The 15,900-nt window shown below is 44.5% G+C and overlaps 5 protein-coding genes across 5 annotated transcripts; 3 read left to right on the top strand and 2 right to left on the bottom strand.

Annotated features, from left to right (window-relative positions):
* Positions 1-4,606: 4,606 nt before the first annotated feature.
* On the top strand, positions 4,607-7,051 carry BYT42DRAFT_578544 (uncharacterized protein). The gene is made up of 3 exons (XM_051569294.1): positions 4,607-4,984; positions 5,047-5,082; positions 5,218-7,051. Exons 1-3 carry the CDS (start codon positions 4,675-4,677, stop codon positions 6,768-6,770), a joined length of 1,899 nt encoding a protein of 632 aa, XP_051421048.1. The 5' UTR covers positions 4,607-4,674; the 3' UTR covers positions 6,771-7,051.
* A 105-nt stretch (positions 7,052-7,156) lies between these two features.
* BYT42DRAFT_500673 (GDP-mannose 4,6 dehydratase) lies at positions 7,157-8,486 on the top strand (the record flags this gene model as incomplete). The annotated part of the gene is made up of 3 exons (XM_051564721.1): positions 7,157-7,250; positions 7,348-7,485; positions 7,603-8,486. 3 exons carry the CDS (start codon positions 7,157-7,159, stop codon positions 8,484-8,486), a joined length of 1,116 nt encoding a protein of 371 aa, XP_051421047.1.
* A 305-nt stretch (positions 8,487-8,791) lies between these two features.
* On the top strand, positions 8,792-10,412 carry BYT42DRAFT_578536 (A1 cistron-splicing factor). The gene is made up of 6 exons (XM_051569293.1): positions 8,792-9,005; positions 9,065-9,219; positions 9,287-9,637; positions 9,687-9,845; positions 9,907-9,995; positions 10,066-10,412. Exons 1-6 carry the CDS (start codon positions 8,839-8,841, stop codon positions 10,216-10,218), a joined length of 1,074 nt encoding a protein of 357 aa, XP_051421046.1. The 5' UTR covers positions 8,792-8,838; the 3' UTR covers positions 10,219-10,412.
* A 337-nt stretch (positions 10,413-10,749) lies between these two features.
* Positions 10,750-11,574, bottom strand: BYT42DRAFT_500961 (concanavalin A-like lectin/glucanase domain-containing protein; the record flags this gene model as incomplete). Its single annotated transcript, XM_051564742.1, has 3 exons — positions 10,750-11,043; positions 11,122-11,359; positions 11,429-11,574. 3 exons carry the CDS (start codon positions 11,572-11,574, stop codon positions 10,750-10,752), a joined length of 678 nt encoding a protein of 225 aa, XP_051421045.1.
* A 734-nt stretch (positions 11,575-12,308) lies between these two features.
* BYT42DRAFT_578533 (uncharacterized protein) lies at positions 12,309-15,860 on the bottom strand. Its single transcript, XM_051569292.1, has one exon. It carries the CDS (start codon positions 15,727-15,729, stop codon positions 12,382-12,384), a length of 3,348 nt encoding a protein of 1,115 aa, XP_051421044.1. The 5' UTR covers positions 15,730-15,860; the 3' UTR covers positions 12,309-12,381.
* Positions 15,861-15,900: the final 40 nt, after the last annotated feature.

Below are 15,900 nucleotides of genomic sequence, written 5' to 3'. Positions count from 1 at the left end.
TACGTCAAAAGTAAGCTTGTTGTGCGTTTAAAGTGTGCGATGTACTAATCCGATATCTTAAAAAGTCCTCTTTTTTTGGTGGGCCGCTGTACATCTGATAAGACTCAATTTTAATTGGACTGTCGTCTTTTGTCATCTAAGGATTTTAACAAGCCGTACACCCGCTGTGCAATGGGTGCCACCTGCCACCGGAGGCCGCCCTCTTACATTGAGCGACTTTCGTCAGACAAAAAGCCTAACGCATACACGGCATAACCTGGGCGAGAACTCTTGACGAAACTTCGGTATATTAATGACAACCTTATGGCATACGTTGCAACGTGATTTGTTTCTGAACAAGCGCAGGGCAGCACTGATTGACCCCCTCAGTTCCATCCCGCCCAGGCTATGATAGATCTAGAAAGATGTGTGGGTATGTGGGGTATTTAAAAAAAATGAGTTAGTAAGCTCTTTGATTGATTCAAATTTCGTCAATATTTTACCTTTGTTATTTGAGTTTGCAATAGCCATTGATCGCTTGACCTGACTTGGATTATATGACATTGAAAAATTTTTGAATTAGTATACGTTCATTACATCATAGCAAAGGAAAAGAAATTGGACTTGCCTTCGGACCAAATGGTGTACCGGAAGAAAAAAAGATGATACGGACCGCCAGGTAAGCTTCTTCTTCGATGCGGGAAATAAAATTGCTTCCAGGGACAGTTAAGCGATGGATCGGTGGTGTCAGCTTGAGCAGGCAAAAAATATTGACGTGGCCAGAAGTGACGGTAACTTCGAGTTGGATTCCAGATATCGAGAGTCCCCCGAGTCCCCCGAATAAAAAGAAAGAAACAAGTACTTGATGATAAAAAAAACAATGGTCGCGTCAGTAAAAACCTCATAAAAAACACCGTGGGAAAAAAAGAGGAAAAGACTGCGAAAAGAATATGTACATGAAATATAAAATACAAAATACAAACTATAAACTACAAAATAAATAATCGGGAAGACATCTCGAATACCATATGATGAGAAGCAATCCAAAGGAGAGGAACCTGAAGAGGATGCGTAAGCGTTTTCCGATGAAAAAGATAGTCACACCACCGACGATGGCCATACGGTTTCGCCAGATGGATGGATGGATGGCGAGAGAAAGTCAACTTGTAGTATTCAGAACTTGTCATGCGAAGAGAAAACGGAAACCGGAAGCTGGAAGAAGGATGGAAGTAAAGGGGAGATGGGTCTGTTTTGCCGGAGCAAAATCGATGGTAGATCACTCGACGCTTACCTTTTTGAGGATGGTAGTCGATTTAAATACACGGAATAAGAATGGCCTGGATGATGGATGCGGATGGGATCTTGATACAATGATAGTGAGGGTTTATCAAGAGAGAGAAAAGAAAGAAGATAAAATTGAAGACCAAAATATATGATTTTCCATGGATGAAACAATCGTCAACCTAATGATGCATGAATTCATAGATCGAAGCACGTCTGCTTATGTATTATCCGATTCATTGAAAATTGAAAGAGAATGAAAGGACATATATAGTATAACTGACAAAAAAAAAACAAATTGAATGATGCTACAGAAGAACGCCGGTCGTATCATCAACCACTTTTCTTCAAAAGGAGCTCTACTCACATTTTTATTCGAAAGACGACGATACTCTGTTTAACCACAACTGGCTCAAACGGAACCTTGCTGCTGATTGTTTCGCCTATTATTGTGAAAGTGGGCAGCGAGGCATGGTTTGAAAGATAAAAAAAAAAGGTTTAACAGGTCCTGACAACTTGGTGTAGATCATGTGATTTACAAAATCGCTAATTTCCCAAAGATTTTAATTATGTTGACAAGTAGCGCCTGTTGATCTTAAAGATCACAAAGTTATGCTCTTTCGGTCTGTAGTTTGTTGTTAATCTGAGGCTAGTGGGAATAGTAGCTGATTAAAGATGCGTTTGGAATGGGATGCTCCATTTGCAATATTCAGAACTCCGCACTCGAATTTGTGTATCCGAAGGTCTCGCTTGATGGTACTCTAATCTTTTGTCAATAAGCGGTTGATTTTTCGGTAAGATTTAGTTGATGTGCGCATAAATCTTTGCGTATTCAATGGACAACAGAGTAGTACAGTCTCTTTTTCTTTTTTCCCGGGGGTCTTGCCCCCCCCCCCCCCTTACCTACCGCCACATAGCGATCATTTTCTTCATCCACGACAGAGGAACAACAAAATGTACACAAAGTTAGGAACAGAAATAGTCAGACATCGTATAATATTAAATGGAGAGACAAAAATAGATAACAGAAAAAATCGTACTTGGGAACCATAGCATAAGGATAAAATCAAAAGGAACATAAGGACAAAAAGCATACAGTAAAACCCCAAGGTGAAGGATAACTTGAAAAATCATAGCAAAGGATGAAATCAAAGGAGCATAAGACAAAATACATACAGTAAAATATAAAGGAAAATAAAAACAACAACATAAGGGTAAAGACGCCACCAGGACCATCAACAAAGAACAATCGGCTGATTCGTTGCTTCCATGCGTGACACTCTGGAGAATTGCGTGGTATACGGTATGTTGTCACGGTTTAGGTACTCGTGTGTTGGGGAACATTGGCAGCGTCGGCGATGAGATCGAATTGTTCTCTTACCAGTCTGGGCTGACGGCGAAGTGTGCTTCTGCCAATTTCTTGGCGATCAGGAAGAACAAAGCGATCGTAACTCAGCAGTGAACTCGATTGGCGGTTCAGATGCTCTTCAATGTCCAGCAAAGCGCGATCGTACACGATTTGGGGCGGCTCAATTTTGATGATCATTGTCTTGATTTTGATTGCTCCAAAAATGGAAATAGTCTTCTGCCAAATGCTGGCGGAACTGCATCCAAAGCGCAAACGGGTCAGGAGCCTGACATTTTCTGTCATTGCCGGCATGATACATTGCTGCTGCAGCACGATCGTGGTCCTTGTAAACATACTTGTACAGGTATTTGACGCTTTCCAGAGAAGTACGGATTTCGACGTTAATGTGAGCGTTATATCTTGCACAGAGGTATCAATTGTGGGGAACAACCCATCTATGTCCAACTGGACATGGTTCTTGACCACAAAATCACCATTGTTGCGACGACGGTATAACGGGTAACCACTGTGATCTTCGATAGTAGCTTCATTGAAGGAGCGCGGGTAACGCTTTTTACATGAGCCGTTTTCCATGCAGGGAGACCTCGGATGCGTTGTTCCACACGGACGGTGCATCATACATCTTCTGACGGTGTCGTAGAGATCAGGAAATCTCTCTCTGTCCGGAAGTTCGGCACACACGATACGATCATAGTCATCAAGTGTTCTCGGCTTATCCTCCGGAGTAACACCAAAAGCAAATGAAGATGCAGTAAGCCTCGCTTCTAAAACTCCGCCGTGTGTACATGGGTAACGACTCTTCCCAAACATGGTTCTTCTTTAGATCTTCCATCAGAGCTTTACGCTTCATGTTAAAAATTCGAGCGCAAAGGTCGGGCCGATCAACAGCTGTCTGGTTTCGTTTCAACCAATCATAAATATTTGTTTTTCAAAAATTACCCAATCAAAGCCGACAAATGTAGCAAAAACCCTATGTGACTGCCTTGTGACTGAAATTAGCGCGCATAACTCCTAATAATGGTAGGTATAATCCCTGTGCAGCGCATTCCGTGCAATCCTACCCAAGTTCATCAATTGCACGGAAGTGAGTTTCTGATTTCCATGAAAAATAGACCAAACTGTCATGAAGACGGGCTCTGCCATATCGAAAAGACCAAATGCTTCATTTTATGTTGAGTTTTATGCGATTGACTGTGCCATCCTTAAACAATTTGATGTGGACGGTAGTGGGAAGCAATAGCCCCATCACATACGTTATCCAAGCCACTATATGCTTACGGCATTTATTTTACTCAGTTTCCTTTGTTTTGGAGGTTTTTTCCTTGGGGTTGGCTCCACGTCCGATCGAATATTTTATTTCTGGGACATGTATGATGAAGTCTTGCTTCTCTAATAGGCTCAAGTCAAACGATGACGATACCCGTCGATGCTGTTGGCTTTGGTAAGATTTTACTAGCTTCCAACTTCTTTTGGCGGAGCTGTTTTTGCTCCTATTTTATATACTAACGACGCCTTGCTGTGCAGATAATGATCGATATAAAGTATATTCTCCCATATCAACGTCGATGCAATTGTTCCTAAACCTTCCTTGCGGTGTGAGTTTTGCATTGGGCGTTTTCCCAAATGTTGATGTAAAACTGGAAAAGGGTGCAGCGCAAATGCAGGTAAAATAATGCGCTTTAGGTTGGCAAACGACGGGGTGTTGACAACAGCGACGGTGAGACTGTGATTGAATCAAGTGAATAAAGAAAAAAAATAGCAAAACACATCAAAGTGGGAAAGAGAGCAGGCGTGACGTGACGGGTTTGGACAATTTTCTTGAAGGGGTATTTTCTGAACACAGAATAAGGAAATGATATGACGGGTAAAACAGACGATTGGGCAAAAAATGATAGGAAAAACAAGATACACAGATACACAATCAAGGATCCCGAGATATGATATCCCTAAAAGGAAAAAAGTTAAATTTTCCCCACATTTTTTTTTCTTGTATTTCTTGAGGATATTTGAGCTATCCAAAACGGGGCAACTGAAAACATCTTAATATGATTCAAGTCGAGCCCGTTTCCTCCAGAGCTCTGTCTCAAGTGCTTCCTAACAATACTTCTGGAACCACCGTCTCTGAAAACGGACGTTCGGAACGACGTTCAGTGATCTCGATTTCACCCAATCCGCCATCGACCTATTCCTCCTTTTCTGCGACAGGCACTCACCATTCAACCGACCATTCAGCTCAGCGGCCATCATCTTCACCAATCATTATCAACAACCACATTACAACATTCGCCACACAGTACCAGGCTGCTATGGTTGTACCAGCCAAACGTGGATTCAAGTCACACGTGCCTAGTGCCTGTATGTCTTTTGCAGAGACACTGTTCCTTCTATGCCACCCAAAAATAACTTTTCCATCGTAGGCATCAACTGCAAGAAAGCGCACTTGGCATGCGATGGTGAGTTGAAACATTACATATTCGCATTCACCGTGGTTGCTTTTTTTTTTTCCTCCTTTTTTTTTTTTTTTTTTTTTTTTTTTTTGTCTTTGCTGTGGGGAAAAAGAAAATATTGATGGCTCGGGTTTCTTGTAGTCGCTCGTCCCTGCAAACGTTGCGTGACCTTGGGAAAACAAGACACCTGTCACGATATTAAACATAAAAAGCGCGGAAGACCAAAATTACAAGACAAAAAATCATCCAACGATCGGTGCGAAATCATGTATGGCACAGTGTTAACCCCTACGTTTGCTATGGCGACCTCCGCCAGTAAGCCGAAACATACCAGGCCGTCGTCATCATCCTCGTCTTCTCCATCGCCCACACCAATTGCTTTTATTCATGAGCCTGTCGAGTCTTTTTATAGCGAATCTTTGGCGCCCGCAAACGATGGAAACCCCGCGAAAGCAAAGACTGAAACAGTCGATCCTAGTTATCTTTCTTCCTACGCTAAATATACCGCGATTGCCCCCGACACGGTGCGTCCGAAGCCTCCCTTACCACCGAGTCAACAGCTACCGAGAATTGCCATGGATGCTTCATACCCTTATACCACTAGTGGTCCCTATCAAGACGACCGTCATACCATTGTCGTGTTAATGTCGATGGAACTGTGCTGTGCACGGGTTTCCGATACCGTTACCGAATTCTGGGGTTACTATCCGCAAGAACTGGCGCATCGGACGTTGTATGATTTTATCTCGCCAGATGATAATGAACGCTTGGCAAGTTTGCATCGAATGTTACTGGATAATATGCTCGATGTGATCAATGCCAATAATCCGGCTTATGAAAGGAAGCAGCCACCGCCAGCGGAGCGCACTACGTCGGATTTATTCCATAGTACCCATCTTTCGCAACTGAGGCAAAAGGTCAAAGGCTCAAAAACGTTTTCCGAGACTTTGCGGATTAGGAACCGCGGAGGACTGATAGAGACTTTCCAGATGACAGCTTACATGGGTGGCGGGTTGGGGGCTGATTTGATATCAGCCATGCATTTGACCAAATTATACATTGTAGCCGAGTTCCGAAAATGCCAGTCCAAAGTAGTGTCCGATACAAATGTGTCCATGCCGTGCTTTAATCTGACCGCGTCCACTAGAGAAGACTCACCGCAGTCCACGGCTGCGTCGATGCAGCAACATGCATTGTACCCTTCAACCTCTTACATTCAACCACTGCCTTCTCCCCATCATGACACCACCCTTCGATCCTCGCTATTGCAAGCCCTACCAGGTTCCAAATCGCGGTCTCAGCCCCACGCCGGTTTTCTGCCAAAGTCCGACGTTTTACCTAGCGTTGAAATTCGTCGAATGAATGAACCAACGAGAGGAATATCCCAATTTGGTCCCCTTCCGGGCTCCTCGTTAATCCATGACAACGTGGATCAATTAATGTCAGAAATCAGCCTAAGAGATCGATATAACTCGCCCTCCCCTACCAAACCAACCATGACCATTTCATCACACCCTGCTACCTTGGAAACCGATATCAAGCTTGATACCCAGCCACCAGGAGCCGTCCACATAAACTCACAAAATAGGAATGCGATCTTGACGCTGGTAAAAAAAGTCCAGGAGTCATCGTCATCTCAAGATTCAAGCAATCGTCGAAAGGTAGAAATGAGCATCCATTCTTTGCTTTGTTAACGTGGTTTGGCCCTTTGGACACTCGCCAATGCCAAGCTCTCTCACTGGCTCGCGTTTTCAGGATCCGAAAATAGAACCGTCAATGATCTTCCTCCCCCTCCACCCCCTTCTCAATACTTACTGATGGGGCAAGGGATTCCAGACAACGTCGTTTAGCTGTACACAGCATGCCATTATGTAATGAAGCTTCTCGCTGGAAAATACGACCTTGGCTTTCTTCGACATATGAAACTATCTTGTATTTTCAGTTATATTCTTTTTTCGCTCTTTTTTTTTTTTTTCTATAGAGATGAGCTGGGTTTAATCTATAGTGTAAGAGATTATAAAAATAAGAATTCATGGTCCGTTTTAGGTGGACTTCATCTCTTTTTCTCTTTTCCACCGTCATGTCTGAGAGTGTTTACGCCGACGTTAAGATTGCCACAAGCACAGCCATGTCCCATGAAGAGTACCGATCTCGAAAGGTCGCTCTTATTACAGGTTTGTACACGGATGGCAACGAGGTGGTCCCCAGATTTGGTTTTTTTGGGGGTGGGGAAACCACATGATGAACATGCCAGAGCTAACATGCATTCAGGTGTGACTGGACAGGATGGTTCTTATTTGACCGAGTTCTTGCTGGAGAAGGGTTATGAAGTGCACGGTATCATTCGCCGTTCTTCGTCGTTCAACACTGGCCGTATTGAACACATTTACAAGGATCGCCACGATCAAGGTATATATTGGAAGTGGGGGATTTTGGGTCAAAGAAACCAGATTCTCGAGACAGTCAATGATGGTCGACTAGCATGGCAGCAATGGCAGGATGATTAACTGGTGCCACTTATTATAGGTGTAAAGTTCTTCCTTCATTATGGTGATTTGACCGATTCCACTTGCTTGGTTCACATCATTTCTCAAGTTCAGCCTACCGAAGTCTACAACTTGGCTGCTCAATCCCACGTCAAGGTGTCTTTTGACATGTCAGAATACACTGGTGATGTCGATGCTCTTGGTACCCTTCGTTTATTGGACGCTATCCGTACCTGCGGTTTGACCGAACGTGTTCGCTTCTATCAGGCTTCCACATCCGAGCTCTATGGTAAAGTGGTGGAAACTCCCCAAAAGGAGACCACTCCCTTCTATCCTCGTTCGCCCTACGGTGTGGCGAAGCTCTATGGTTACTGGATCGTCGTCAACTATCGTGAATCCTACGGCATGTATGCATGCAACGGTATCCTGTTTAATCACGAATCGCCTCGTCGCGGTCGCACTTTTGTGACCCGTAAGATTTCTCGTGCCGTGGCTGATATTCACTTGGGCCGTCAGGAATGCTTGTATCTCGGTAACATTGATGCCAAGCGTGATTGGGGTCACGCACGTGACTATGTCGAGGGTATGTGGCTCATGTTGCAACAAGAGACCCCCGAAGACTTTGTGTTGGCCACTGGCGAAACCCACACTGTGCGTAGCTACATCGAAAAGGCATTTGCCGTCACTGGTCGTAAGCTTGTGTGGGAAGGTGAAGGTGTGAACGAGGTCGGCAAGGATGCCGAATCTGGAAAGATCCGTGTTCGTATCGATCCCAAGTATTTCCGTCCCGCTGAAGTCGACCTCTTGTTGGGTGATCCCTCCAAGGCCAATGCCAAGCTCGGCTGGAAGCGTAAAGTCACTTTTGACGAGCTTGTAACGGAGATGGTAGTCGCTGATATTGAAGGGTGGGTCAAAAAGCAATAATGATGATACCAACGAGCGTGTTTTTGCTAATATATTCCCCATGTTCATAGTTCGCTTAAAAATGATACTTACAATTAAAAAAAAGTGTCGACGAAAGGATGCATGTACATATTTTAAATATCGTCGTGATTCTTTTTTTTTCTATGCCATTATTTGTCCTGTATTGTACTTGTGGCATTTTCCTTGCTGAAGAAAAGAAAAGACGATAATGTATTTGTATCTGCATCAATTTGTGCGTGTAAAATAGAGATTTCAAACAATAAAAAGAAAAACCCAGCCAAGAAATTAGCGCTCTTCCCATTTTTCCTGCATCACTTTTTTATTGTTATTTTGGGCATTTCCTTTGTTCACGATGGATCAAGAAACAGCTAATGCACTGTTCAACGTGGGAGGTTTTTTGTTGTTTTTCAATGCTCCGCCGAATCTGGAATTCGGCATTGATTACAACGCTTGGACCGTTGGTCCACTATTCAAAGGCGTAAAGCTCATTCCTCCCGGTCTACATTTCATTTATTTTTCGTGAGTCATGTTACGGACTATAGAGTGTTTTGTTTGCTAATGAAAAGCGATTTTCTTAGTGCGACAAGCAAAGAAGGTGTGCAAGGCATTCGTACCGGTTTCTTCAAGTATTTTGAGTCTCAAGAAGTGGTTGTACGTGAATGGAATCCTGCAAGCGAAGACTTGCGCGATGAAACCGAGCTTGATCCCGATCAAGTAGAACGTTACCGGCTCAGTAAGTGATCGGCAGGTTTGTTCACCATCTTCTTTATGACTGGGGGACTGATTAAATATGATGGTAGATATTCGAGACTTTGATCGCAACATGGGTCCTTACCCGCTGGATCCACCTACTTTTTATCAGCGATGGCAACGACTGACGAATTATATCACACCTGGACTCGTGCGCCGGATATTGCCAAACAACGGCAGAGTGTCACATTTGCCTAGTAAATCAGCCAGCACGGACGAGGTCCTCGATGTCAAAGACAAACGTGTGGGGCGTCAAGTGGAAAAAGAAGAAGGCATGGAATTCACCTATTTTGATTTGCGGCAATCGTTTCCTCGAGGAGCCACAGGCGATGAAGTAACACGGTGGAGTTTGGACAAATCTTGGTTAGCCCGCGATTTATTGCAACGAGTTTACCGAAATAGTACGCTACCGATCGCATCATTGGAACCTTTGCTAATACGCGTTTATAGACCATACCCTCATGCTCGGTGAAATGCAATTGGCCTTTGTTTGTCTGTTAATGGCGCAGAATTTCTCGGGGTTCAACCAGTGGAAACATTTGGTGCATTTGCTGTGCTCTTGTGAAGATCTCGTACAAGAAAAGCCCAACATGTTCATCGATTTCTTTGGTACGTTGAGAGAAAAAAGCTTAGACATTGACCGGCGGCTTATATATGTTTCTGTTTGAAGACGTGCTACAGTATCAGTTGGATGAATGCCCAGAGGATTTTTTTCGTGACATTTTGTCCGAAAACAACTTTATTGCTTCAATGCTAAAGGTGAATATCCATCGCCCTACTGTAGGTCAGCAATTTTAATTATTGACCGTCTTGTTTCGTGGGTCGGTAGACATTTGCTCGAAATATCCCTCCAAATTCCGTGGACTTGAGGTCGCGTTTTGAACGGTTAAAAAAGTTTATTGCCACACGCTTCAAGTGGGAGATTCCTGAATCAGATAGCGACGAAGATGATGATGAACCTGTGGTGGTCGAAATGGAATAAGAAGTTGATATGCTGTCATTGCTTTTCACGTCTGTGCTGTGCTTTCGTTTTTTCTTTATCAATGCTTTATCTTCCTAATAGAGGTTTGTGTATTTCTTACTACTATTGAGTTTTGTCTTGTACTTAAACATGTGATGCATGAATGATTATTTTAATATCATACAAAAGCCAAAAGAATAAAGCAATAGAACCATAATTTTGTCCCAAGGTAAATATGTAATGTAAAAGCACCTTTTTTTTTTTAGCTGTTATCTAGCAACTGTTTGAGAAGAGGACAGCAAACAATTTTATGCATTGGGCGGAGGGGATATGAAGTGCGAATTTACAACACCATGTAGCTTATGATAAATATAATGGCTTGCAATACCACGCTTAATAAGCATGCACCGCAACGCAATTTGGAGCCTTTGGATGGACGCTGCTGGTGTTGCTGTTCGGTTCGAGTTTCCTCAGCCTTTGGAGCCGCCGTAGCCGCTGGTGCGACATCTAATAATGAAAATTGACGTTTTAACTTTTGTGCTAATGATGCACTCACGGACAGCATACGTACCACTTACCAGAAGTTTCACAAGAAGTAGGAGGACAGTTGGTTGACGGCGCCGGATCCGATTCCGTATTAAAGTAATAGGTCAAACTCTTTACTGAGAGAGTAGCTGGTTTGGTAGGAGGGCCGCCGCTGAAGTTGGGATTACCGTCTGTCCAATGATTGACCAGCATTCTGCCTGGAAGGTCGGGCACATTGGTTGTAAACTCGTGCGCTTTCTGACCATCGACGAAGAATTCAGCACGGTTAGGTAACCAATCAATACGATACTCGTGATAGTCCTATAACCATATAACCCAGATTAGACAAACCCCAAAAATCCTAACCAGCTCCCCTAAATCCACCGATCCAACGCTTACCGATGAAAGATCATTATCCAGGACATATTTGCCGTGAGTTAACTGCGAAGCCGAGCCATCTTGATTGTAGATCTGAGGGTGGGCTGCAAAGTAGGCTTGCCAAGGATGTTTATTACGGCTAAGCAGTTCAATATCGAGCTCGTGTTTATTGTCTCGGAAAAAGTAGAAGGCACCCACTGTTCCTGGTTCATCGGTAATCTTCATCACCGCTCGGAATGAGCCATATAGAATATCCGCTCTGGAAGCCAAAAAAAAAGGCTAAGTATAATGGCCTCATAATCAAACATGAACAAAGATTTATGCTTACCTTCGTGTTCCAAAAGAGCCAGAGGTCATACGGCCGTTACGATCTTGCACAGTCAGTTCGGCTGTACCATTTTCCACGCGAACATTGTCCGTATCAAACGCACGATCAAGAGTATTCTTGTATTTTGATGGGATGGTATATCCCATGACAACAAATGTTTTATCCTTCTGGATTTGTTGGGGAGGATAGTTGGAGAAGTCGATATCGATGAGATTATTCCATGCACGACCCAACTCATCTTTGTGACAAGGATTACAAGAATTTGCTGCCTCCATAGCAGTTACCAGTGAGAATAATAGCAAACCAGCAATCTTCATGATGTGTTGCAATCGAAAATATAAAGCCAAAAAAAAAGCAGGGGCTTTTAATTAAGGGATCAAAAAATGGCACTTTTTAAAATACTTTTTCACTGAAACAGTGGGCATAATCGATGTTCCATTCATGGAATTTTCTTTGATATTTCTGTGGAGGATGTTCCTTATTCATGATTTTACCTTTAAGCACGGTGTGATGCGCCGGAATGATCCCTATTGGACAAGTCGATCAGGAAAATAGGTTACGGGCTTTCAATTTGAGACACAACAAAGAAGGTCAAGCACTGTCCATTCGCTAAAAAAATGTCTCAGTTTGGGTGCCCTTGATCATCACCAACAGGGACAAAATGAGGTTCCAATGCGAAATCCCACACACTACCAATCAAAGTCCATTGAAACATTCGATAGAGGAAATTTCACTTTGGAAGAAATCAAGCCATCGTGATAAAAAAAGATTGCCTTTGAAAACTCCACAAAAAATATTCTGACATAAAATCCCAACTTGTAAAAAAAAATGAAAAGTAAAGACAGCATAAACTAATGCAGAGGAAAGACATCGAGGTTAATTCTGTAGAGCAAAATGAAACTTTTTTTTTATTTGTTGATTTTACTATTGTATGCTAAAAAAATGAAATGTATCTAATAAACTTCGAGAATATACTTCTCCTTTTCTTTCCATTCTTCAATCAGATCGTTGGACGTCTTTTCATCAATACCACCAAAGTTCTTGAGACCGTAGACCACAGCATCCTTGACATCAGGCACAGGCCAGGTAGGACCGCACAGGTAAAAGTGACCATTCTTATTGATAAGATAATCGTGTAGCATTTCGGCATCTTCCATCATCTTGTGTTGAATGTACACCTTTTCTTTCTGGTCACGCGAGAACGCCAAACCCATGTGAGAAAGAATACCCGCGGCATGGTAAGCTTCCAGTTCTTCGCCATACAGGTACTCGTTGCGACGATTACGGGAACCAAAGTAAAGAACCACAGGGCCAATTTCCTTACCGGCGGCCTTGGCAACAGCACGTTCTTGAATGAAAGCACGGAAAGGCGCCATACCTGTGCCGAGGCCAGCCATGATCACAGGTTGCGTATCCAAAGGAGGCAGCTTCATCACCGAAGGCTTGATGGAGACGGTCACATCGGAATTGATGGGAAGGTCGGCCAAATAGCGGGTACATTGACCATAGCGTTTCTTGCCCGTCGATGTCTGCCAGTCCACAGCGACCACAAGGAGATGTACTGAGTTGGGATGCATTTTTTGCGAGGAAGCAATCGAGTAGTGACGAGGCTTGATGGGCGTAATCATGTGTACCAAAGCTTCCAACGGAGGTTTGGCCGACGTGAATTCGCGAAGCAAATCTTCAAAGGTAATCGTCTCATCCACACGCTTCTTGTATTCTTCCTTGCCTTCCGATGACACCAAGAACAACAGCTGCTCGCGTTCCTTGGGATCCGTAGCGTACTGAGCAAGGCCTTCGTAGAACTTCTTGTTGGGACGACCAAACACATCCAAAGTCTGGGTGAACAACTGGAGGACGGTACGAGCTTCCTTTCGGCCGGATTCTCCGTTACGGGTCAACACCACATCGTTTTCCTTGAGACCATACCATTGCAAGAACTCTCTCACTTCCTGTTGGTCGTTGTGGCCGTGCACACCCAGAGCATCACCAATAGAGTACTTGAGACCACTGCCGCTGGTATCGAATTCGAGATGGAACACGTTGCGATCGTAACTTGCGGGGGTCAAGCGCTTGTTCTCGGTCAGTTTTACAAGGTAGGTAGCTTCGTGCAAGTCTGGACGAATCGCCGTTTCCTTCTCGTAAGCTTCGCCAAACATCACATGGAAAGCGGCCTGGTGCCATTTACCGACTTCGGATCGTTCTTCACCGTCGGCGCCATCCACAACTGTCGAGGAGTCATCATCTTGATCATCCGTATCGGCGGCCGCACAGCGGTCAATAGGAGTGCTGGGCAAAACTTCATCGTTGATTTCAAGGATCGTCCAAGGAGGCAACAGTTCAACGTGGGTCAAAGCAGTCTTGACAGCTTCAACGACCTCCTTCAACACCGTCTGCAATTCGCGTTTTTCTTGTTCGTTCACCACCTCGAGTTCGTTGTACAGTGCGGCGAGACGGTCGGCGGAAGTAGATTCGGGTTGGACCAAGTGCAAGAAAGCGGCTTCCCATACCAGATGGGTCGATTTGCGATGGAGACCTAATTCTTCGGCGATGCGGGCGGCATCCAAAGTGTAAAGCTTGATGTCGAGTTGGGTCAATGCCAGCTTGAATTCGTTGGTTAGGTGAGCTTCGATTTCGTCACCATGTTTCCAGGGACCGTGAAGAAGCACCGTGGCCTTCTTCTGAGCCGACGCCAGGATATCGTATTCTTTGGTAAGAGCCACGTTGTGCACACCAATGTATTGAGCCTTGTTCTGCATTCCAGTTTCGCTGACGCGGGTATTCACGACGGCGCCACCCAAACGGTAGGCATCACGGGATACCTGAGATGTAATATTCTTGGAAGGTTGTTGTTGGTGAACCAAGTGAGTGATGTGGAAAGCAGCGTCCGCGGAATGATCTTGTTCGACGTCCCAGAAGATGGCATTGAGACCGGCCTCGGATGTTTGAGCGGTGAGGGTTTCGTCGGAAATGGGAGCAGTGAATGCGGGGGCCAACAAATCGATAAAGGTTTCGTGTTCAGCTTCTTGGACAATGACAGGGATATGACCTGCGTGGAGGTGGTTGAATGTACTGGCTTGAGCGGTGATAAGACGGGGACGGGTTTGACGAGCCAAAGAACCAAATCGGATAGCCGCAGCAATATCGAGGAAAAGAGGACCGTTGAAAGCAAACAAACCATCGCCTTCCTCAAGCACAACGACTCGGCGCACAGTGGTGGGCAAGCTGGCAATGACATCGGTTTCAGACCAAGGACGATACAAACGCACACTAAGAAGACCGACGCTCGTCTTTTGGTATTGAGCGGAACGAGCCACTGCCTGGGAAACAGAAGCGATGCCGGCACCTAAGGTGATAAACACGGTTTCAGCATTGGCGGCACCGATGTATTCAAAGGGCTGATAGCCAAGTTGTTGGAGTATTTGCTTGGCGGTGTGGTAAGCTTCAGCGTAAGTGGTGGACTGGACCGAGGTACGGGTTTGCCATTGTGCTAAAGCGGAGAAGGAAACCAACTTGACTTTTTCAATTTGCTTGGCCGCCGAAGCGCCATCAAAGTAGTGGATGACAGGTAGACTGGTAGCCTTGGCCAACAAGTGAGCAGCAATCGCCATGTCATGAGCTTCTTGGACAGTCTTGGAAGCCAAAAGTAAAGCACCAGAGTTGCGAGCGGCAAGAATACCATCCACATGAGGCTGAGCCACCAAATCTTGATCGACGGTTTGAGCCGCAACATGGAACACCACCGGTTGACGGGTAAGTGCGAGGACATGGATGTTGGGAATCATGGATAATAAGGCTTCGGACGACGTTAAAACCGTGGCTGACTTGGATGGATTCTCGGCCAATGCACCCTGGACGGCTTGCAAAGCGCCTGCACGAGTTTGCATTTCAACAATTTTTACCAATTGATCTTGACTGTTGCGAATCACTTGAGACCAAACGGAGAGTTCCTGGCCCAGGTAACCGGCGGTGGAACCAGGATACACAAACAAGAGATCGGAAAGAGCATAAGCAATGTAGTTAATAGCTTGATTGGCATTGGTAAGAAGAGTGTCATCGCCGGAAGCATGGAATAATCTTTCAATGACATTCTTGATACGGGATTGGAGTTGAACACTGTTATCTTCGTCGACAATGGTGGTTTGACTGCCGGTGGTGGAAGCAGCATCTTCCTGAAGTGCGGCCTTGAGCTCACTGGCGACTTTTTCGATCACTTCACGAGTCACTTCATCGTTCTTGGGTTTGCCGGAACCAAACTGGTGCTTCACAAGCGCAGCAATCAATGCCGTGGAAGCGAACATTATAAGTATAAGTTTACAACTAAAAGAAAGAAGTAAAACAAGAAGATGAAGAGAAAAAAGAAAAAAAAAAATGAAATAGATGCGATAGCAAAAAGTTCAGATATCTTGATATAGATCTTTGGATGCTTTTGTTCGCATATTAACCCATATACGACCAACGATCTTTATTTT

This window comes from Radiomyces spectabilis (genome assembly GCF_025331425.1).
Source record: "Radiomyces spectabilis strain NRRL 2753 chromosome Unknown BYT42scaffold_10, whole genome shotgun sequence".
Classification (NCBI taxonomy): domain Eukaryota; kingdom Fungi; phylum Mucoromycota; class Mucoromycetes; order Mucorales; family Radiomycetaceae; genus Radiomyces; species Radiomyces spectabilis.
The sequence above is the reverse complement of the archived record's forward strand: the minus strand, read 5'-3'. Positions and strand labels throughout refer to the sequence as shown.

Excerpts from the sequence above, each read along its gene's own strand:
- BYT42DRAFT_578544 (XM_051569294.1), top strand. The coding sequence starts at position 4,675 with ATGATTCAAGTCGAGCCCGTTTCCTCCAGAGCTCTGTCTCAAGTGCTT. Across the intron at positions 4,985-5,046 it reads GTCACACGTGCCTAGTGCCT|GCATCAACTGCAAGAAAGCG; the intron begins GTATGTCTTTTG and ends TTTCCATCGTAG. Across the intron at positions 5,083-5,217 it reads AGCGCACTTGGCATGCGATG|TCGCTCGTCCCTGCAAACGT; the intron begins GTGAGTTGAAAC and ends GGTTTCTTGTAG.
- BYT42DRAFT_578536 (XM_051569293.1), top strand. The coding sequence starts at position 8,839 with ATGGATCAAGAAACAGCTAATGCACTGTTCAACGTGGGAGGTTTTTTG. Across the intron at positions 9,006-9,064 it reads CTACATTTCATTTATTTTTC|TGCGACAAGCAAAGAAGGTG; the intron begins GTGAGTCATGTT and ends CGATTTTCTTAG. Across the intron at positions 9,220-9,286 it reads AGTAGAACGTTACCGGCTCA|ATATTCGAGACTTTGATCGC; the intron begins GTAAGTGATCGG and ends ATATGATGGTAG.
- BYT42DRAFT_578533 (XM_051569292.1), bottom strand. The coding sequence starts at position 15,729 with ATGTTCGCTTCCACGGCATTGATTGCTGCGCTTGTGAAGCACCAGTTT.